Source organism: Bos javanicus, chromosome 23 (assembly GCF_032452875.1).
Source record: "Bos javanicus breed banteng chromosome 23, ARS-OSU_banteng_1.0, whole genome shotgun sequence".
NCBI lineage: Eukaryota > Metazoa > Chordata > Mammalia > Artiodactyla > Bovidae > Bos > Bos javanicus.
In genome coordinates, this window is record NC_083890.1 from 28,297,014 (window position 1) to 28,317,749 (window position 20,736).

General features: G+C 51.1%; 3 protein-coding genes across 4 annotated transcripts; 2 read left to right on the forward strand and 1 right to left on the reverse strand.

Annotated features, from left to right (window-relative positions):
* The first annotated feature begins 2,772 nt into the window (after positions 1–2,772).
* On the forward strand, positions 2,773–4,068 carry IER3 (immediate early response 3). Its single transcript, XM_061399256.1, has 2 exons — positions 2,773–3,040; positions 3,141–4,068. Exons 1-2 carry the CDS (start codon positions 2,831–2,833, stop codon positions 3,399–3,401), a joined length of 471 nt encoding a protein of 156 aa, XP_061255240.1. The 5' UTR covers positions 2,773–2,830; the 3' UTR covers positions 3,402–4,068.
* A 542-nt stretch (positions 4,069–4,610) lies between these two features.
* FLOT1 (flotillin 1) lies at positions 4,611–14,448 on the forward strand. 2 transcript variants are annotated; one of them, XM_061399225.1, is made up of 13 exons: positions 4,611–4,698; positions 5,004–5,060; positions 5,360–5,435; positions 5,523–5,613; positions 5,834–5,977; positions 6,115–6,234; positions 6,327–6,422; positions 6,634–6,786; positions 11,884–12,065; positions 12,222–12,267; positions 12,364–12,501; positions 12,758–12,922; positions 14,098–14,448. In XM_061399225.1, exons 2-13 carry the CDS (start codon positions 5,018–5,020, stop codon positions 14,125–14,127), a joined length of 1,284 nt encoding a protein of 427 aa, XP_061255209.1. In that variant the 5' UTR covers positions 4,611–4,698; positions 5,004–5,017; the 3' UTR covers positions 14,128–14,448. The 2 variants fall into 2 exon arrangements, with proteins under 2 accessions (XP_061255209.1, XP_061255208.1); XM_061399224.1 differs by lacking the exon at positions 4,611–4,698 and having other exon boundaries at positions 4,969–5,060.
* A 760-nt stretch (positions 14,449–15,208) lies between these two features.
* TUBB (tubulin beta class I) lies at positions 15,209–19,673 on the reverse strand. Its single transcript, XM_061399222.1, has 4 exons — positions 19,430–19,673; positions 17,942–18,050; positions 17,574–17,684; positions 15,209–17,292 (listed from the first exon to the last, which is right to left on the reverse strand). Exons 1-4 carry the CDS (start codon positions 19,484–19,486, stop codon positions 16,235–16,237), a joined length of 1,335 nt encoding a protein of 444 aa, XP_061255206.1. The 5' UTR covers positions 19,487–19,673; the 3' UTR covers positions 15,209–16,234.
* Positions 19,674–20,736: the final 1,063 nt, after the last annotated feature.

Below are 20,736 nucleotides of genomic sequence, written 5' to 3' on the forward strand. Positions count from 1 at the left end.
AACAAAGTTCATGTTCACCAGCCCAATGCACAGTGAGGCCAAATAAACTGAAATGTCAGAGTTTGGAGCAGAGAAAGGTTTATTGCAGAGCTGAGCAAAAACAGGTGGCTCGTACTCAAAAATCCCTGATAGTTTTTTTGGGGAAAGTTTTTATAGGCAAAATTTGGGGTCAGGGCTGCAGGGTGTGTGACTTTCTTCTGATTCGTTGGTGGTAACAGGACAGTGCTCCAGGAATCTTGTGCTCAGCCGGAAGTTGCCATCCTCCAATTGAATGGGGTCCTCAGTTCCTGTATAAGGAACTAAGATATATTGGTATGTATATTCCCTGAGGGGGCTTCCCCAGTGGCTCAGTGGTAAAGAATCCGCCTGCAGTGTAGGAGCCTCAGGAGACACGGGCTCAATCCCTGGGTCAGGAAAATCCCCTGGAGGAAGGCATGGCAACCCACTCCAGTATTCTTGCCTGGAGAATCCCCTGGACAGAGGAGCCTGGGGGGCTACAGTCCCTGGGGTCGCAAAGAGTCGGATAAGACTGAAGCGACTTAGCACTCATGCGTATCCAATGAGGAGGAATCAGGACCTTGCTTTAACTGCAGTATATATATATATATATATTTTAATTGTTTGGCCACACTGTGCAGGCATGTGGCATCTTCCCTGAACAGGGATCAAACCCACACCCCCTGCAGTAGAAGCTCAGAGTCTTAAACCTCTGGACCCCCAGGGAAGCCCTGCACTGCTTCTTGACTGCTCCTCCTCTGTTTCTGCATTCCCTTCCTTCCCTAATTAGTAACTGTTTGCATCTGCCCTTTGGAGCCCAGGGACGGTCTAAGAAGCTGAAGCCTTTTTCCTAGAAACAAGAAACAGGGGACACAGAAAGGTTTTGGTCCCCAGGAGGGCCCCACAGGGTCCTGCTGGGTTTCACCACCACTGCTTGACGGGAAGCTTATCCTGAGATTGTTTTTTTTATGATTCCCCAAACACATCCTGTACTTTTCCAGCTCAAGGCCTTTGCTGATTCCATTCTCTTTCTCAGTCATCTTCCACATCTGACTTTGTGGTATCCCACCCACTGTTCAAGGTTATCTCAAATGCCATTCTTCCCTGTTGCCTTGTCTGATTGATTAGACACACAGGAACAGTTGCTCTGTTGGGTTCCCCTTAGACTTAGTCTTCCATTTTCTTAGAATCTGATGTGCTTGCTTTATCTGGCTTAGCTCACTCACCAACCCACATGCTGGAACCTACCCCAGTACTCAATAGTACCTTTTAACAGGGTGTCTGGCCCTGTTGGGGCTTCCCAGGTGGCACTAGTGGTAAAGAACCTGCCTGTCAATGCAGGAGATATAAGAGATACAGATTCAATCCCTGGGTTGGGAAGATCCCCTGCAGGAGGAAATAGCAACCCACTTCAGTATTCTTGCCTGGAGAATCCCATGGACAGAGGAGCCTGGCAGGCTGCAGTCCATAGGGTTGCAGAGTTGGACATGACTGAAGCAACTTAGCGCACACACACACACACTGGCCCTGTTGAATGCTCAAAAGATGTTAAATTCTGTGTCCAGAGCAGCTGTCTCTAAGGCAGTTATGAAAATGTGTCCATTCTCTCTTGTGTTATTATCATCACTACAACATTTGCATAATGTCTCACAGTTTAAATGTTCTTCATATAAACTGAAACCCAGGTGGCTGCTCATTTCTTGCCTTTGTGTTTTGTGGTCCTCTGCTCCAGTCATGCATGCACATTTCTGCACATCGTGGGGTTGCCCCTGTGCAGTTGCTGCACTTTCGTTCTGTGCATGTGTGTATGTAATATGCATGTTGAAGGGGGATAGAATATGCCACCCCAAAATGTGCTCCTCTGGCATGTGAATTATTTGGAGCAATCAAGATCCAGCAGAATCAAGAGAAGCCTTGCACCTCTCATTTCATGGCCTAAATAACTGAGGTAGGGGGCCTGGTCCAGCGATGACATTGACCGGAAAAACTTACCTGCTTGGCAGGACAAACATCTCATTAACAATCACCTGCTCTTCCCATCTTCCTGTGAATTACCCACCTCCCCTTCAAGCCCCAGGCCTCTTTCCCATTCCTTAGCTAAAGATGGCATATAAACTTCAATTGCCTGACTGCCTTTGAGTCTCAAGTTTTCTTGGGCTCCTGTTAAGTATGCAATTAAATTTGTTTTCTCCTGTTAATCTGTCCTAGGTCAATTTAATTATTGAACCAGCCAAAGAAACTGGAAGAAAAGGAGAAATTTTTCCACCTCTACAACGTGGTGTGTGTGTGCGTGTGCGAGCTAAAGCAGACAGACTTGTGTCTGTGTGTGCTACTGTGTTCATTTCTCTTGGGCTTCTTGAGTGTTTCTTAATGACTTCCTTCCTAGGCTGCTGTTTTCTCAGTCCCTACAAACGTGTAAATATGCACTGTAACTGTGGTTCCTAGACTCTGCTGGATCAGGATTGTAGCAAGAGGGCCAGACTTCCTTATGTAAGCCTTTCTGCACGTCCCCAGAGATGGGGATTTGTGGCTGAACCGTCTCAAACTGTCTGTGGGCCCCTCTCCAGCTGCCACATGTCCTGACATGTGCCCGCAGTCTGGGATTTCACCCGCCTCCACTCACAACTCACAACACACACTTGAGGAGTGCCTACGGTTGGCACTAGCCAAGTCCCCGCCCCCTCTCTATGCTTAATCTTCGGAATTTCCAGCCGACCGTCCAACCGCTCCCACCCCAGGGTGGAGTTGAGAAGGGCCCGCCCAGTTCTCGGGGTACATAACTAGCTCTGCGGGACTGCGGGGCCACTCGTCCTTCGGCTCAGCGCAGCGCACAATGTGTCACTCTCGCAGCTCCCTCCCCACCATGACCGTCCTGCGGGCTCCGACCCCGGTTTCCTCCGCCAGCCCGGGACCCCGACGGGGCTCCGGTCCCGAGATCTTCACCTTCGACCCTCTCCCGGAGCCCGCGGTGGCCCCCGCTGCGCGCCCTAGCGCCACCCGCGGGCATCGAAAGCGCAGCCGTAGGGTCCTCTACCCACGAGTGGTGAGTGTCGCCGAAGTGGACAATCCCGGGGGAAGAGGAGGGTGAACTACTGGACGCCGGGGCCCCGATCTGACCTGTTCTTTTTATCACCTCCCCTCAGGTCCGGCGTCAGCTGCCAGTCGAGGAACCGAACCCTGCCAAAAGGCTGCTCTTTGTCCTGCTGACCATCATCTTCTGCCAGATCCTAATGGCTGAAGACAGTGCGTCTGCACCCCTGGCCCCGGAGGACATCTCCAGCGCGCCGTCCCCCGCGCCCACCGCTGCAACCCCGGTCTTCGAGCCCCTTAATCTGACCTCGGAGCCCTCGGACTACGCTTTGGATCTCAGCACTTTTCTCCAGCAACACCCGGCCGCCTTCTAACCGGGACTCCCCACATCCCCTAAAAGAACCTGAAAAACCAAGAAACACTGGGTGTACCTGGTGCGCGAGAGCGTATCCCAAACTGGGACTCGCGAGGCAACTCGCACACAGAACACTACGGCTGAGACGCCAGTCCGAGCCTGGGAGAGACAGGCACCGGCACGCCGGGGCTAGGCCGGGTGGGGAATGAGTGCGTCGTTAACTTATTTCTCATTGCTCCTAATAATATTTATGTGTATTTATGTGTGTCCCCCTAGGTGATGGAGGGGTGTATGTAATATTTATTTTAACTTATGCAGGAGTGCGAGATGTGCACCTTGCTGCAAATGCAGGTCTCTGGGTATTTATTGGGCTCTTTGGGGTTGGTGGAGGCAAGCACCCAGAACTAAGCGAGGCCGGGAAAAGGGATGGAGGAAACCCGGGTCGAGAAGGCGCCCAGGCTGGGAGTCAAGGATGGTGGTGGGTCGCAGTGACACTCTCAGTCCTCCAACATCTCAACTCGCGAGTCTGTGAAGATTCGGGGAACCGTTGAGAATAAGGTCCCTGGCCTACACTCTCCTTGAAGTTGCCTCCAAGGGGGTGGCTGCGGGGTCGGTGGGCTGTCAGGAGGCTGCTCTGGGGTCGCCCCGTATGTTCTATGAACACAAATAAACTTGATTTACTGTCAGCAGTCATGTGAGTGTCTCTTTACAAGTGGCGGTCCCCCATTCTCCTCAAAGCGCCAGGAGGAGGAGGAGCCGCGGTCAAGTCCCCAGCCGGTGCTCCTCCCCGGGCCCCTGAGTCCCTCCTCCCGGAGCCACGGAACTCAGCATCTTGTGACCGTGTGATGCTGTCAGTCTTTGCCCAATCTGCGGTTTTTCTCAGTTAGTTGACAAGGGGCAAACCCGACATGAGTCAATCTCCCTCTCCCCGGGTGCGGGACTCAGGGAAGTCACGTCGCGCGGGGCGGGGCGTGGGGCGGCCTGGGCGGGACTTCCGGCCCCGGAAGGGCGGCTAAGTGGGGCCTCCTCCCCCTTTCCGGGGCCGCTTCTGCAGCTCTCGAGGGCTGCGGATCTGAGCTGGGCCTGCCGGGAAAGGGGCGGGTCGGACGCCGGAGGCCGGAGGTAGGGTGGAGGGGGTGGTCCTCCGCGGGGGGCGGGGTCGCGTCTGCAGCAGCAGTAGGGTGCGGCTGGGTTGGGGGCGCGGGCCCAGCTCCCAGGGAGACCCTACACGGGTGGCACCTGCTAGACTCCCAGGTCCCCTACGTAGCCCCGCCCTCCCCGGGACCCCAGCCGGGCCGCCGCCGGAGTCCGGGAAGGTAGGTGGGGGAGGGGAGATGGAGTGGGTTGCAGAGGAACAGGGAGGGTAACGCAAGGGTCTGGGGACCTCTCCGGGTCCAGAGAGCTTCATATCACTGAAGGTGGGGCGCGGTGAGCGGCTGAGAATCGCTGGCTGTCTGCGAAATTTCACAGAAAAAGCCTTAGCGGATCCGGGGTTGCGGAAGATCCTGGGCCTCGGCGTCTGCAGGCTGGGCGTGACTGACTGGAAAGGGAAAGAGTTCGCTCCTGTGGACTGCGCGGCGCCCCTTCGCATCCGCAAAGGCTTTCTCTCCCCCTCCTCCAGCTCCAGCCTGAGCCATGTTTTTCACCTGTGGCCCAAATGAGGCCATGGTGGTCTCCGGTAAGTATTGTTTTCTGCTCAGCCAGTGAGCCCCCCCCCTGCAGAGGTCTCTTTCCTGTCTCCCTACCAGTTCCCCAGAGCCAGGCCTTCTGTCCACCCCGCCCACGATGGCTGCATGCCACCCACTTGTGATTATTCCTTGCGTAGCCTTCCAAGGCCTGGACTGCCCCTGGCCCCTGTCAGCTTCCAGCTTTCCTCGTGGAGGTTGCTTCGCGCTCCCTTCCCAAGTTCTGTCTCCCCACGTTACAGCTCTACCGCGGCCACGGGCCACCACAGCTCACTGCCCCCTCCCCTTGCAGGTTTCTGCCGGAGCCCCCCAGTCATGGTGGCTGGAGGCCGTGTCTTTGTCCTGCCTTGCATCCAGCAAATCCAGAGGTAGGTAGCAAGAAAACTGGGGAAAGGGAACCCCCGTTTTCTCCCTTTCTTCCTTTTCACGCTGTCCATCCCTTCTCTTTCCCTTAGGATCTCACTCAACACACTGACCCTCAATGTCAAGAGTGAAAAGGTTTACACTCGCCATGGGGTCCCCATCTCAGTCACTGGCATTGCCCAGGTGAGGCTTTCAGAGCCTTTCCCCCAAAGCCCACTCCCCCACCCAGCATCTTCTGTGTCCCCAGACATTAAGAATCTTCTCACATTGGCTTTCCCTATCTCTGCCTGTGGAGAAATTTCTCTGTGAGTCTCCACTTCTCCAGGGATCCCCAAGGCACCTGCCTCTACTCTGGTTTCAGGAGGTCTTCCCCACACCCTCCCCAACTCTGTTCTGGCTACAGGTAAAGATCCAGGGCCAGAACAAGGAGATGCTGGCCGCCGCCTGCCAGATGTTCCTGGGGAAGACGGAGGCAGAGATCGCCCACATCGCGCTGGAGACACTGGAGGGCCACCAGAGGGCTATCATGGCCCACATGACCGTGGAGGTGGGCCTGAGGGCAGGGAGAGATCAGGAAGGGATGCCAGAGTGCAAGGGGCCTAAGAACCCAACTAGTCTGAGGAAGATGGTGGCCAGAGGATCTGAGCATGTCCCTTCCTTCTTCTTTCCATCCTGTTATCCCAGGAAATCTATAAGGACAGGCAGAAATTCTCAGAGCAGGTTTTCAAAGTGGCCTCCTCAGACCTGGTCAACATGGGCATCAGCGTGGTCAGCTATACCCTGAAGGACATTCACGACGATCAGGTAAACCTCAGCAGTTGGTCCTCCCTACTTCCCTGCTCCCATCTGGTAAACCTTCCCTTCTGAGGATTGTGACATCTGCATCTCTCCCACAGGACTATTTGCACTCCTTGGGGAAGGCTCGAACAGCTCAGGTCCAAAAAGATGCTCGGATTGGGGAAGCAGAGGCCAAAAGAGATGCCGGGATCCGGGTGAGAGAGCTGGGGGTTGCTTGGTCTCCAAGGGCTTTTTGTGTACCTGATGGGAGAGGGGGTGGCGTGAGGCCAGTGGAGCAGGGTTGGCAGAGGATGTAGATGAGGCCGGGCCCAGGGCGAAGATGGAGGAGCTCGGCGGAGAGCAGGCTCTCTCCCTTGGGCCTTCTTCTGCCTACTCTGATGTCCTACCCAATCTCTGCATGAACAGGAGGCCAAAGCCAAGCAGGAAAAGGTGTCTGCTCAGTACCTGAGTGAGATTGAGATGGCCAAGGCACAGAGGGACTACGAGCTGAAGAAGGCTGCATACGACATCGAAGTCAACACGCGCCGAGCACAGGCTGACCTGGCCTACCAACTTCAGGTCAGAGTCCCCATGCTGGCCCTGTGGCCAGGCTGGATTTCACTCCCTCCCTGTTCTTCTCAGGCCACCACTCTCTCTCATATCCTGACTTTGATCCCCTTATTTTGACTCTCGGTTTCTGACCCAACTCCTCCATATGAGGAAGATTTAAAAGACCTAAATGTTTCAGCTGAAAAGCAAAGAAAAGGCCTAGAAAGGGGGTGTAGATAGGGCTGATCAGGGGCTTGGGGCGGGTTGTGTCCTGGGCAAGGGCACCTGGATGAAGGGTGAACCAGAGCTCAGATCGGCCTGTGCTCCACTCCCCAAGCTGTGCGTGAATGGGTCTGCATCTCCCCAGAGGAACGGGTGCCTTTTTCTCATTTGCACGACAGTCCTCCAAGGCTCCCAGCAGCCCTGGTGATCACAGAGGGTGTGAGGAAGAGAAACATGGACTTGGGCTCTGAATCCCACAAAGTGACCTGTGGGGGCCTTGATAAGGCAGCAAAGTGTAGTTGATACTCATCATTTGCAGATCTTGTATTTGAGAATTTGCCTCAATGCTAAAATATTTTAAAGAGCTAATGCTAAATGAGCACTGGTTTAAATGCTAAAAGAGCAATGGTTTCCCTAGTGCTCTTTGTCTTGATGACCATTTGCAGACATGCACAGAGTGGAGAAAAATTTGAGTTGCCTGATAACGTGCCTCTCAGTTGAACAAGATGTTTTTTCCTTGTTTTAGCTCCTACTGTAAACAATGTCATTTTCGCAGTATGTTCACTGCTACATATTTTGCACTTTTGTGCTCTGTGTTGGTGATTTCACAGTTCAAAATGCCCCCAAGTGTGGTGCTGAGTGCCGTCTAGCGTTCCTAAGTCCAAGAAGACTTGATGTGCTTGATGGAGAATATACGTGTGTTAGATAAGCTGCTTTCGGGCATGAGTTATAGTGCTGTTGGATGTGAGTTCATTGCTAATGAATTAACAAATACATTACATATGGTGTCTTTACGCAGAAATGCATAAAACAAAGATACATAGGACTTTCCTGACAATCCAGTGGTTAAAACTCTGTGCTTGCAGTGCAGGGGTCGATCCCTGGTTGGGGAACTAAGATCCCACAATAAGTATTTGTTAATTCAGTGTTCATGGCTACTTTATGAAAACCGGAACTACCATGAATAATGAGAATCAACTGTACTTTGAGACCTTTACCCAATATTATGAAATTCATTTTTGCCAAGAGTTGGTGTAGGCTGAAAGCATTAAGTGTAACACATCTTTAGTTATGATATTAAATCCCTGGGTGGCTTGATAGGTGCCTGAGTGTGGCATAGTACTCGCTGCTCAAAGTGTGGTCTGCCTCCCAGCAACAGCACATCCCTGGGGAGCTTGTTATAAATACAAAATCCAAGGCTCCAGCCCAACAGACCAAATCAGAATCTATATTTTAACAAAATCTCTAGGTGATTCATGTACACATTGAAGTTTGAGAAGTATTGATTTAGTGAAAACCACCAGCTTGGGTGGGACTTTATCTTCTCAACATGGCTTTCCTTGTCTGCTAATCAAAGGATAGCCTGGTTTGGGTTCTGTTCAACTTTTATTAGTCCCTCGTTTTGTGTCAGATTTTGTGCTAGGTGCTGGAAAAATAAGGATTTATTCAACAGAGATCTATTAAATGCCTACTATATGCCAGGCATTGTTTTGGAGGTGAGTATATAAGTATGAATGAGATAGAATAAAATTCCTGCCCTCATGGAGCTTTACATTATAATATATGAGACAACTAATAAGCAAATAAATAATCTTCATTGGCTCTAATTAAGTTGTTCAACTGCTATGAAGGAAATAAATTGGTGGTATTCTATTGGAGGGGGTACTCTGTTAGGTTGGGGATGATCAGAGAAACCTTCTGTGAGAAAATGATATATAAGATAACCCTGAAGATGATAAAGAGCCAGCAATGTAAAGAGTTGTGAGCTAAGAACGTTCTAGTCCAGTGCTGTTCAAATAGAATTTATATATATGGCAAGTGACTAGGCAGGGGACTAGCACATGCAAAGATCTTGATGTAAAAAAGAGGGGTTGTGTCCCAGGAACACAAAGGAGGTTTCTGATCCAGCATGACTAGTGTGCTGTGAGTGAGGAGAGGCAGAGGGAAGCAGATCTCCTAGGGTTTGGGGAGCCAGTATTCTTGCCTGGAGAGTCACCGTGGACAAAGGAGCCTGGTGGGTTACAGTCCGTGGGGTTGCAAAGAGTAGGACATGACTGAGCAACTAAGCACACAACAACAGATGGAAACTTAGAAGAAGATTCAAAGCACGATGGGAAACTATTGGAGAACTTCAGGAAGGGAAGTACTCTGGTCTAGTTTACATTTTTACAAAGATTAGTCCAGCTGCTGCATTGAGAATGGATTGTCAAAAGAAAACAGAGGAAGCAAGAAGATGAATTAGGTTTGTCAAAGCTGTGAATGGCATAAATGCAGCTAATTGCACTCCCTCTTAAAATCTCATTAAATTCACATAGAGTAATTGGGAGAGAAAAAAAAAAGGTGGAGCGAATAGGAACAGAAGGAACAGAAACCATGGCATCACTGTGGAAGCTGGAAAGTCGGGGCAACTGACGACTCAAGAAGTGTCCGAGACAGCTGAGCACAAAGCTGCAGGGGAGAAAACAATGAAATGACCTGAGGCACAGAAGTTGTCAGCGCCAGGGGCCTCTGGAGCTGGGATAAGTTGGTTGAAATAAGGAGAAACAGGTGAAAAGTGACTTCTCAGAGCTGTCTGCCTCTGAGTGATGCTCCCTCTCCCAGTAACAGGCATGAAGAGACTGCCTATTGAATGCTGAATACCGACCGCTTCCCCAGCCCCTTATTCCACATGGCTCCCAGAACCCGCATATTCCAAAGAAGAGATCAAAAGATTGCTCTGGGGAACATGACCAACCCAATATGAAAGACTTGAAGGTCCTGAATCAGAGGTTCCTCAGCAGATGAACTACCCGGGTCACCCTAGAGTGAAGCTCAAAGCCTCCGAGCCTCACCCACATACCCAGAGCTTCCCTTCAGTGTTTCTGACCTTCCTCCCTGTGAGCAGACAAGCACAGACTCCCTGACATATGAAGGATCCTGCAACAAGGACAGGCCAAAAGCACAAGCAGAGCAAAGCAGTTTGAAGGATATGTGCTATGCAGAGAGAAGAAAGCTTAAAAAGTAATATCCTCAGTAAGATAAAAGAATAATTCATATCCAGCAAATCAGGACACAGAAAACAAAGAGCTTTTAGAAATTAATAAGGTGGCAGAAATGGAAAAAAAAAAAAACAATGGAAGAGAAATTCTAATAAATTTGTCGGAAAATAGAACAAAACAGATGGAAAAATTAGGAAAGAATATTAGAGGCCAGACCAGGAGATGCAACAGAACAAAATGGAAGGAAATCATCAGTGAAAAAAATCAGACATGTTTATCTGACTTTCTAGATTGAATGATCCACCAAGTACCTAACATAGTGGATGAAAAACATCTGCCTTGAAGCACATCACTGTGAAATTTCAGAACACCAAGGATGAAAGAACTAAAAGCTTCCAGAGAGAATGAAGAGATGTCAAGCAGCAGAATGACTTCAGATTTCTCAAGAAGCTAGAGGACCATGGAGCAATGCCTTCAAAATTCTGGTGGAAAATTAATAACAGCATAGTAAACTGAACTCAGGGGGCTTCCCTGGTGGCTCAGGCGGTAAAGACTCTACCTGCAATGCAGGAGACCCTGGTTTGATTCTTGTGTTGTGAAGATCCCCTGGAGAAGGGAATGGCAGCCCACTCCAGTATTCTTGCTCGGAGAATCTCATGGACAGAGGAGCCTGGTGGACTACCAGTCCGTGGGGTTGCAAAGAGTCAGGCGCGACTTAGCGACTAACACTTTCACTTTCACAACCTGTACTCAACTTAATCATCATTCAAATAAAAGAACGAAATCAAAAACCCACAGAAGCAAGATCTCAAAAAACATATCCCATGTACTCTTTCTGAGGGAATGGCTGGAGGCTGGGTCTAAAGAAGAGAAAGAAGGGGGTGGAAGTGGGGGCTCTAACACAGGAGCACCATGATGCTGCACCCTGAGGTCAAGCGTTAACTAGTCCAGTTTGGAACAGGTTTGAAATTTTAGGGTCAAAGAGGACAAGGTACCACGTCTAGAAGCCCCTTTCCTCTGGAATGAACACATGGGCCCTTTAAAGGCAGGGGCTCCATCTCTCATGTGGATATATCACAGGCAAGATGGTGCATGGCTAAGCCAGAGCAATGAGGCAAGAAGTATATTCTTCCTCCAGACCTCTGCTCACCGACATGTTGGCAAGAGCCTTCTGACCCTGTACTCTCCAAGGAACAAGAAAATGAAATCTGCCTAAGTAAGAGGAAGTAGTCTATGATGTATACATACCCTTGTAGTTGCTTACAGTAGCCCTGGAAGGATACACAACAAGCTGGTCACAGTGGTGGTTTGAGAGGAAGGCAACCAACCAGGTGGCTTGAGAAATAGGTGGGAAGAGATCTTGCTTTACTTTTTTTCTTTTGAATTTGGACGACCTACAAAAGATAAACACACACACACCGTCCCCCTACTCCCCAAAAGCTGGCGAGAGGCTATTCAGAAGCCAGTTGCCAGTTGCCACTAAGATAACCGCTACACTGATGGAGAGAAATGGCTGGACTTGGAGGTGAGGGATGGTCACCATGCGTGCAGTGCCCTCCAGGCGCTCATACTCTACAGGAAGACTTGGTGGAGAAATAGGGTGATGGGGAGCTCAGCGGAGAGATGCTTCACCTGGCCTGAGGGCAAACGGGCTGGGTTGCAGCCCTATCCAGCCCTGAAGCTAGCTAAGACTGCCTGGGGAACAGCCCTAACCATGGATATTGGCCCTGTTGGGGGAGGACCAGACCCCTCCCCAGGCCATACCTCAGATCTGTCCCAGAAATGGACCGCACTGGGCAGGCTGAGCCCACGGAGACCAGCTGCACGTGGTGTGCTCTATGTTAATATCCTGCCCTGGAGCCTTGGCCCTCCCTGCTTCCCAGGCGCTTGCTCCGCAACTCTGACTCTGAGCATCCCTCCTACGCAGGTGGCCAAGACGAAACAGCAGATCGAGGAGCAGCGGGTGCAGGTGCAGGTGGTGGAGCGGGCCCAGCAGGTGGCAGTGCAGGAGCAGGAGATCGCCCGCCGGGAGAAGGAGCTGGAGGCCCGCGTGCGCAAGCCGGCGGAAGCCGAGCGCTACAAGCTGGAGCGCCTGGCGGAGGCAGAGAAGTAAACACCCCTCCCTGCCCCCCTCAGGGTTCTTTCACCACCTGGGCGCCCCCAGACAAAAAGCTGAGGCCTTTTCTACCTGTCCTCCTCCTGCCGAATCTTTCTCCCAGAGCAAGGGCTATTCTTCAACTACCCCCTCCACTCCCCTTTGCCCAGGTCCCAGCTGATCATGCAGGCGGAGGCAGAAGCCGAGGCTGTGCGGGTGAGTTAGCCAACTGATGGAGGGAGTGGGGTGCTGCTGGTGCTGGGGTCTCTCATCCTTACCTACCGTATCTCACGTGTCTTGTACCCTCCTCAGATGCGTGGAGAAGCCGAGGCCTTTGCTATAGGGGCCCGAGCCAGGGCCGAGGCTGAGCAGATGGCCAAGAAGGCAGAAGCATTCCAGCTGTACCAGGAGGCTGCTCAGCTGGACATGCTGCTGGAGAAGCTGCCCCAGGTCTGGGGTAGGGATGGGGGTGGGGGCGGTGGAGGGCATATGGACAAGAGCAGTGGAGGGACAGGAGGGAACGAGGGGCCAGGGGAGAACCAGGCTAGGGGCCATGAATTAGGGGCGGGAATTACCAGCCAGTGACCAGAACAAGGAAGGGTGATGCTCACAAAAGCGAAGAACACAGGTCTTAAAAACCCAGAGTAAGGAGTCTTAGGATGGGTGTGGTAAGACCCTGGTGCTGAGTGGACATCTTACCTACCAGGTGGCAGAGGAGATCAGTGGTCCCTTGACCTCAGCCAATAAGATCACACTGGTGTCCAGTGGAAGTGGGGCCATGGGAGCAGCCAAAGTGACCGGGGAAGTGCTGGACATCCTGAGCCGCCTGCCAGAGAGTGTTGAGAGACTCACAGGCGTCAGCATCTCCCAGGTGAGGGTTTCTAGGGTGGGGCTGGGAGCCGAATTGCCAGGTTCCTGTGGCACATGACACAGCGGGCCCAGCGTGGGGCTAGCACCCAGGAGGCCTGGGGCTGCTGACATTTAGTCATTGCTTTCCATGTGCCAGACAGAGTGCTAAGCTCCTGCACAAATGGTTTAAAAAACTTTTTAAAACTTCCTTTGGGGTGTGTAGGGTTTTACAAAGTGACTGAACTTTCAGTTTAGCCCATGTCGTTCATACATGGTGAAGCTGGGCTTCAAACCCAGGCCTGCTGTCTCTAGAGCCTCTGCTCTTCTTGGTCACACACACACGTGTGTGTGTGTGTATCTGTGTGTGGCTGTGGCTGTGTATGTGTGGCTGTGTGTGTGTGTAGCTCAGTTGTGTCCAACTCGATCCAACCCTATGAACTGTATGTAGCCCACCAGGCTTCTCTGTCCATGGAATTCTTCAGGCAAGAATACTGGAGTTGCCATGCCCTTCTCCAGGGTATCTTCTTGACCCAGGGATCGAACCTGGATCTCCTGCATTGCAGGCAGACTATCTTCTGAGTCACTAGGGAACTAACCCACTAGCAGAAGGAACTGGTGACAGCCTGTTGACGTTGAATTCCAAGGTGTATCACTGCTTTCCTTGGTGCCCGTTTAGTCACCTGTTGGTTATGGTAGAGATCAGGGAGTGGGATCTGGAGCCAGACTGTTGTGTGAATCCTGGCTGAAGTGCATGCCAGCTGACCTTAGACAAGTTCATCTTCTCTGCACTTGTTTCCTCACCTTAAAGCCAGGTCAAAAAGTAACCACCCTGTTGAATTGTTAAGGGGATTAAATGGGTAAATACCTGGAGTGTTTAGTGCCTAGCACATAGTACTATATGAAGAGTGTGTTAAATAAATGCCTATGTAAATAAAAGCACTGAGCTGAATCAGTGACCTTTGAGCTGGGTTCCTTGGAGTCTCCCTGAGGGCCTGTACAGAGATCTGGCCCCCTTCACCCCTTTCTTCACTCATGCAAGAATCTGAATGACTGCCTGGCAAAGGCAGTGAGATAGGGTACTAGGAAAAACTAGAATACTTCTGTAAGAATGTCTTCCCTGCAGCCCATTCGTCCAGATGGGAGCCTGGGAGAACAGGTACCTGGTTCACACAGTCACCACTGTTGTTTTTTTGCCAGGTGAACCACAAGCCTCTGCGAACAGCCTGAACCCTGGACCTTCATGATGCCCCATCTCATAACTCAAGTTGCCTGAATGGTCCCGTTATTGCACGCACTTCAGCTGGCTCCGTGAGCACATCACCTCTCCTTGCCAAATAGCCTGTGCCTTGCCTTGGAAGGGAATTGTTCCCTTTCCCAATCCCATACTGCCAAGACTGCCAATCCCCTAGGGCTCCCATGCCTTCTGATGACCTACCCCCAACTTATTTAAACTAAGCCTGTTGTCCAGAATTCTTCCCTGACCAAATCTTAAGGGATGGTCTGCAGGTCTCAACTTTGTCAAATAAATCAGTAAGTACTGATACTTAATTCGGTGTAACTAATTCAAAATGAACGCTAGAGTGTAGCTTTCTCTCTTGCATTCAATGTGCTTTTTACAGTGGGAGCGAAGCAGTAATTACTTGTACTGTTAAGAGTTGTAGAATACCCCCACTCTACCCTGAAATTCATTATAGTCAGAAGAGCATCCTTAAGTAGCAGCAGTATCAGTAATTATGTTAGTCCCTAGAATTACTGATAATAAAGGGATATTTGAGACTTAACACTGTGCTCTTTGTAGCAGGAGTTATTAGGTGGAACACTAGTGTCAGTTTAGAATGGGACTATGATATGACACCACCCCTCCCCAGGTGATTTTTGCCTTAGGCTGAGAAAACCCATATATCCATAACTGAAAGGAACCCAGGAGGTACTGTGTGTTCCAAGTGGTAAACAGTGTCTGTGCATCTCCCAAGATTCTTCTGGAGCACTGTTAAAAACAGACTGCTGGGGTCCAACCCACTTTTGGTTCAGTACATCTGGGCAGGTGGGAGAATCTCTATTTCTCCAAGTTCAAGGGGATGCTTATCTGGCAACCACTTATATGACATTCACCTCATTTCTCCTTTCTATCCCTAGATCTCCTCACATCTGAGCATCTATCCCAGTTACTAAGACAGGGTACCAGGGATTAAGGTGTAAGGATATTCTCACCTGTTTATAGAGAGCAGAGTATATTGTACAACTGACCTGGAGCCCCATGCCTCCTTCACCAGCGATCTTTCCCTGAATGAGCACACGTGCTGCGAGATTCTTTTCAGTTCCCATTTATTTTTGGCTCTTGGGGCAATGTCATCTTTTCAATATGAAAAAAAGCAGCAAGTTCAACACAATAGAAATCTGAAGTGTAGAATAGGACAAAAATCAAGAAGTGGGGAAGCAGTAGCAGGAGAGATGAGATGTTTGCCAAAAGATGGAAGGTGTTCTGTCCCCTGTCTGGGGAATGACGTTTAGGTGGCAGCACATACCTTTCCATATAAGTACAGAAGGGGTTGATACGTATCATTTTTTTTTGATAAGATGGGGTGGGGAGGGGCTTTCTGGAGACTTAAGAGACCAAGGCTATCTCTTGCTTCTCTTGACCCCCTTTCTCAAACAGGAGAAAGGAGGGAATTCAACGTTATTATGAAGGAGATAAAGTGGAAGAGGAAGGGATTCCCACTTGATAGGGTGGGGGCCAGAAACTTGCAAAGGTAATAGCTTAGGACAGAACTTGGAAGGAGACTGAAAATGAAGATAATACTGTCAACACCTCTGCACAAGCTGAGAGGAGCGGGGAGATACCTGGCACCTAGGACTTCAGTACCCTGGATGCCCCTCTCCAAACCCAACCCTTTCTGGTAGGGACTTCTACTCGCTCAGTTTCCTTCCCCTGGGCCAGCACATCGGCCTAGGATGGCAGTCACCAATCCAGGTTTTCAGCACACGGTTCTAAATGAGATTTGAGGAACCCCAGCCTCTTGGAGAGCTATCTCGAAAACAGAGAGGGAAATGTTAACTGGACAGATGGGAGGAGTGGGCACCAGAAAGAAAATTGACAGGGTTACCCAGAATGCAGAAAATCTAGGCTCCCCAAAAGTGGAAAGAGAGAAGAGACATTCAACAAACAACAAATATTTATTGAGCGCCTATTATGTGCCAGGCACTGTTCTAGAATCCCCCCCAAAAAAGAAAAACAAGATAGATGCAGAAAATGCAAATTCTGAGGGAGAGGAAAGGGGTCGTTGAGGAAGAAGGCTGAGGGGATTAAGAAGCCTAAGGTGATAGGGACTTGGCCTTAGGCCTCCTCTTCGGCCTCCTCACCGAAATCCTCTTCCTCTTCTGCGGTGGCATCCTGGTACTGCTGGTACTCGGAGACGAGGTCGTTCATGTTGCTCTCAGCCTCGGTGAACTCCATCTCGTCCATGCCCTCACCTGTGTACCAGTGGAGGAAGGCCTTCCGGCGGAACATGGCCGTGAACTGCTCCGAGATGCGCTTGAACAGCTCCTGGATGGCTGTGCTGTTGCCAATGAAGGTGACTGCCATCTTCAGACCACGGGGTGGGATGTCGCAAACAGCTGTCTTGACGTTGTTGGGGATCCATTCCACGAAGTAGCTGCTGTTCTTATTCTGCACGTTGAGCATCTGCTCATCTACCTCCTTCATGGACATCCGCCCACGGAACACAGCAGCCACGGTGAGGTACCGGCCATGGCGGGGGTCACAGGCAGCCATCATGTTCTTGGCATCGAAGACCTGCTGGGTGAGCTCAGGGACAGTGAGGGCCCGATACTGCTGGCTGCCACGGCTGGTAAGAGGGGCAAAGCCAGGCATGAAGAAGTGGAGGCGTGGGAAGGGCACCATGTTGACGGCCAGCTTGCGGAGGTCAGCATTGAGCTGGCCAGGAAAGCGGAGGCAAGTGGTGACTCCACTCATGGTGGCCGAGACGAGGTGGTTCAGGTCTCCATAGGTTGGTGTGGTCAGCTTGAGGGTGCGGAAACATATGTCGTAAAGGGCCTCGTTGTCAATGCAGTAGGTTTCATCAGTGTTCTCCACCAGCTGATGGACAGAGAGGGTGGCGTTGTAGGGCTCAACCACAGTGTCGGAAACTTTGGGTGAGGGCACCACGCTGAAGGTGTTCATGATGCGGTCGGGATACTCTTCACGGATCTTGCTGATGAGCAAGGTGCCCATTCCGGAGCCAGTGCCCCCACCCAGCGAGTGGGTCAGCTGGAAGCCCTGCAGGCAGTCACAGCTCTCGGCCTCCTTCCGAACCACATCCAGGACCGAGTCAACCAGCTCGGCTCCCTCTGTATAGTGGCCCTTGGCCCAGTTGTTGCCTGCCCCGGACTGACCTGCGATGAGGTTATAAGGCAAGCTTGTTCAGTCAAGTATGAAAGATACACAGCCCCATTTCTACCTTTCAACTTTTGGATTACAGCCAGTGGATTTATCTTCCTTCTTAACTCCCCGATGATATATCTGCCCCTGTATAATTTACTATCTAAATTACTACCTCCACTCTTCATTAGATTTAAAAACACAAGGCTGTATAAACTCCAGTACAATCATTTCTAACTCTTGCTGCACCCAAATAACTCGAATAGCAGTATCTATTGATATCTCCCTAACTCACCAAAAACAAAGTTGTCTGGTCTGAAGATCTGACCAAAAGGACCTGAGCGAACAGAGTCCATGGTTCCGGGTTCTAGATCAACCAAGATAGCACGAGGGACATATTTGCCACCTAGAAGAAATAAAGTAAAAGAATGAAAACTGGAAGACATAAAGGTAAATAAATTGGGGCCAAGAGAGAGCCGGGGACCCAAATGTGTGATTTCAGACACTGCCACCAGGTGGCAGCAGAGCCACTGGGAAAGCGAGAAAGGTCTCCAATGAGTGTAGATGGATTCATTCTAAGGGGGTAAAGGGTGTCCGGGGGAGGCAGAGACCCCAGAGAAGTGGGAGTGATGGGACCCCTGCTTCCCGAGCTCTTGCCCTCACCTGTGGCTTCATTGTAGTACACGGAGATGCGGTCCAGTTGTAGGTCGCTGTCCCCATGATAGGTGCCGGTGGGGTCGATGCCATGTTCATCACTGATCACCTCCCAGAACTGCCAGGGAAGAGCAAAGTCTTCAACATCTCAGGGTCCAGCCAATTATGCTCCCCTACTGCCATTTTAGCTCCAGATTCGCCTGTGGCGGGCCCTCCCCAAGGATCTAGCATTTCTTCTGCCTGCCTGCCTGCCACACCCTTCCACTAGCCACATGCACCTTCGGAAAAACGGCAGCTTTCACTGCCTGGGACGTGAGATGCTGTGTGGCTTAAAGGGCCCGGCGATCGCAGGCACAGAGCTGGGTAGATGGAGGCAGTCACCCTGGTCACAAAGAGACGGGGGGCAGAGAAAAGGAGCCACTGCAGCAGGAGCCCACCCCGCCCTGCACGTGACCGCGGCGCACGCACGCGCCAGGCGGCCGACAAAGGGAGGTGCCGCGCAAGGGCGGGGCCGAAGGGCGAATTCCGCGCGCCAGGGGCGGGGCTTGGCGCGGGCTCGCGCGCCCCCCGCCGGCCGGCCTGGCCGCATTGTCCCAGCGCGCCAGGGGCGCCCGGGTCCCGCCCTTCTGCTACAACGTAGCAGCCGCACTTCCTCCCTGCCCCTCCCCCGCTACACTGTAACCGCGCGCAAAAAGAAAAAAAAAAAACACCCCTCCCCCTTGGCCTCGACATTTCATTTCTTTGCTAGCTTTTAACCCCCTTGCTTTAAATGAGGTTTTTTTTCCCTTTGTCCTATTCTCTAGTTCTGAGGAACCCTTTCAAAGAATGGACTCTTTCCCCCTCGCCCTTTCTCCCTATCTGTCCACGCCCTCAAGAGTCTGTTAAGGGGAAATAAAAGGAACAAATTAGTCCAGCACATTATTAGCCTTCCATGCACGAATAACTGCGGGACCGCCCCTTGGGGATCGCGGGCGCCCGGGGATTCCTGATCATTTGTAAAGGATATCGCCCAGCCCACCTGGCTCATCGCGCCCCCACATTTGGATCTGACCTCTCGGCAGCTGCCCGCCATCCTCGCCCCTTCCCCCTCTGGCTTAGCCCCACGAAGCCCCGCCAAGGGGGATGCACATGGGGAAAACCTCATCTAGCTTTTGTCTCGGGCCGTTTCCGCATCTCCCTCGCTTCCCGGTCCTCGGACCGTTAGGAGATCCCCTTTCTAAGTAAAATTTTACAGAAACTCGGTTTTCCCGCCCCCTAACCCTGAAGGGTGCTTTTTACAGCTTCCCCAAAATGAACCTGCCAAGAAAAAGAATTCCTCATTTTTCAAAAGCAAATCCTAAGGTTCAAAGGTGCATTTATATAGAAAAGTTTTGAGGGGCAAATCTTGACTAAGAATGGAAGATGCAAACGTTCTACAACCATCCGTCATAATATACCTGTTTTTTTTTTTTTTTCCCTTAAAAATAAATACAGTCAAAAGAGGTTAAAAATCCTTACCTTGGCACCGATCTGATTGCCACACTGACCGGCCTGGATGTGCACGATTTCCCTCATTGTTAAAATTTATTCTAATCTTTTTGCTCGCCTCAAAGTGTATACGGGGCAAAAAAATATTATGAAATTAGTTTTTCTCTGCTGCTAGTCGCAGGGTGGAAAGATGGAACGGGACCCGGAGGCTGAAGCAGCGAGGTCCGAACGCGGCGGCAGGAAGGTTCTGAGAGGGAGAAAGGAGAGGGGAGGGCGCGGGAGGAAAGGCGGGCAGGGCGGGGCGCGCGTGCGCGGGGGCCGGGAGGCGGGAGAACTCGCCGCGCGCCGCGGTGGAGAGACAAAGCCTCACTAGGCTGGCCCTGATTAGTCCGTGCCGGTCCTGTATCACACGTCCATTGGTCCCTGCTGGACGAGCGCAGTCCTGCCTGGGAGTTGTAGTTCTCTATTGTTGTCCACGCTGCAAAATGAAAGGACGAATGGGTGGGTACTGGGTCTGGGGGTTTTGGTTTGGGTGTTTTGACTGAAAAACGGCCTGGCGCTAAGGTTCCTTCCTCTATGCCAGACTCTTCTGGTATCAAAAGAGAGTAGTTTTCGAGGGTACAGGAATTGGGAACCCTGGTGTGCCAGGCTTTGGAAGGTGGAGTGGGGGCACGCCCTGAAAGCTCCCCGCTGCGGTAGCTCTTGGGAAGACAGGACTGCTTAGCTCAGCGAAAACGGGGAGAAATGCGGCACCCTGATCTGCTCTCTAACAGCTGGTCCCTGGTGACCCAACTGGCATGAACTCCAGTAAGCTGCGGCTCCCCCAGATACTTCGGGAAGGAGGAGGGCATTGCCTTCCTGCTATTTCCTTGGGAGCTTTCTAATGATAATATTTAGAAAGAAACAAAATTGCATCAAGGACTTTTCAGTATAAAAACTAATTGTCTGGAAGGTATGTTCAAGAATAGAGAAGCAGATATGCCGGAAGTCTCCGTCCATGTGGGGATCTGCGCCTTACAGCCGCATTTAACACACTGTTAAGAGGCGAACTGTGGGGTGAGATACCTGATAGGCACTTTGATGAAGTCAGTGTTTTTTCAATTCGCTGATTTCACTGAGAGGTGGTTGACTATTGCAACCTTTCAAGAACCTCGGGATTAAAATAAAAGGGGTAGGGAGGGGGATGGGAAAAAAATTGGATGAGCTCAAATCTGAGTGGCATGTTTCTTCGCAGGGATTAATTCAACTTGAGAGATATTAAATGTCTACCAAACCAGGAGCTAGGAATACAAAAATGATTAAGGATTAGCTCACTGTTCTCCAGGATCTTGCAATTT

Bases quoted from the DNA above. Each gene is read 5' to 3' on its own strand.
- FLOT1 (XM_061399225.1), top strand. From the start codon at position 5,018: ATGTTTTTCACCTGTGGCCCAAATGAGGCCATGGTGGTCTCCG. The intron at 5,061-5,359 runs GTAAGTATTGTT...CTCCCCTTGCAG, and splicing joins TGAGGCCATGGTGGTCTCCG to GTTTCTGCCGGAGCCCCCCA. The intron at 12,268-12,363 runs GTGAGTTAGCCA...TACCCTCCTCAG, and splicing joins CAGAAGCCGAGGCTGTGCGG to ATGCGTGGAGAAGCCGAGGC.
- TUBB (XM_061399222.1), bottom strand. From the start codon at position 19,486: ATGAGGGAAATCGTGCACATCCAGGCCGGTCAGTGTGGCAATCAGATC. The intron at 18,051-19,429 runs GTAAGGATTTTT...CTTCCCTGGCAG, and splicing joins GCAATCAGATCGGTGCCAAG to TTCTGGGAGGTGATCAGTGA. The intron at 17,685-17,941 runs GTGAGGGCAAGA...TATTTCTTCTAG, and splicing joins GTACTACAATGAAGCCACAG to GTGGCAAATATGTCCCTCGT.
- IER3 (XM_061399256.1), top strand. From the start codon at position 2,831: ATGTGTCACTCTCGCAGCTCCCTCCCCACCATGACCGTCCTGCGGGCT. The intron at 3,041-3,140 runs GTGAGTGTCGCC...ACCTCCCCTCAG, and splicing joins GGGTCCTCTACCCACGAGTG to GTCCGGCGTCAGCTGCCAGT.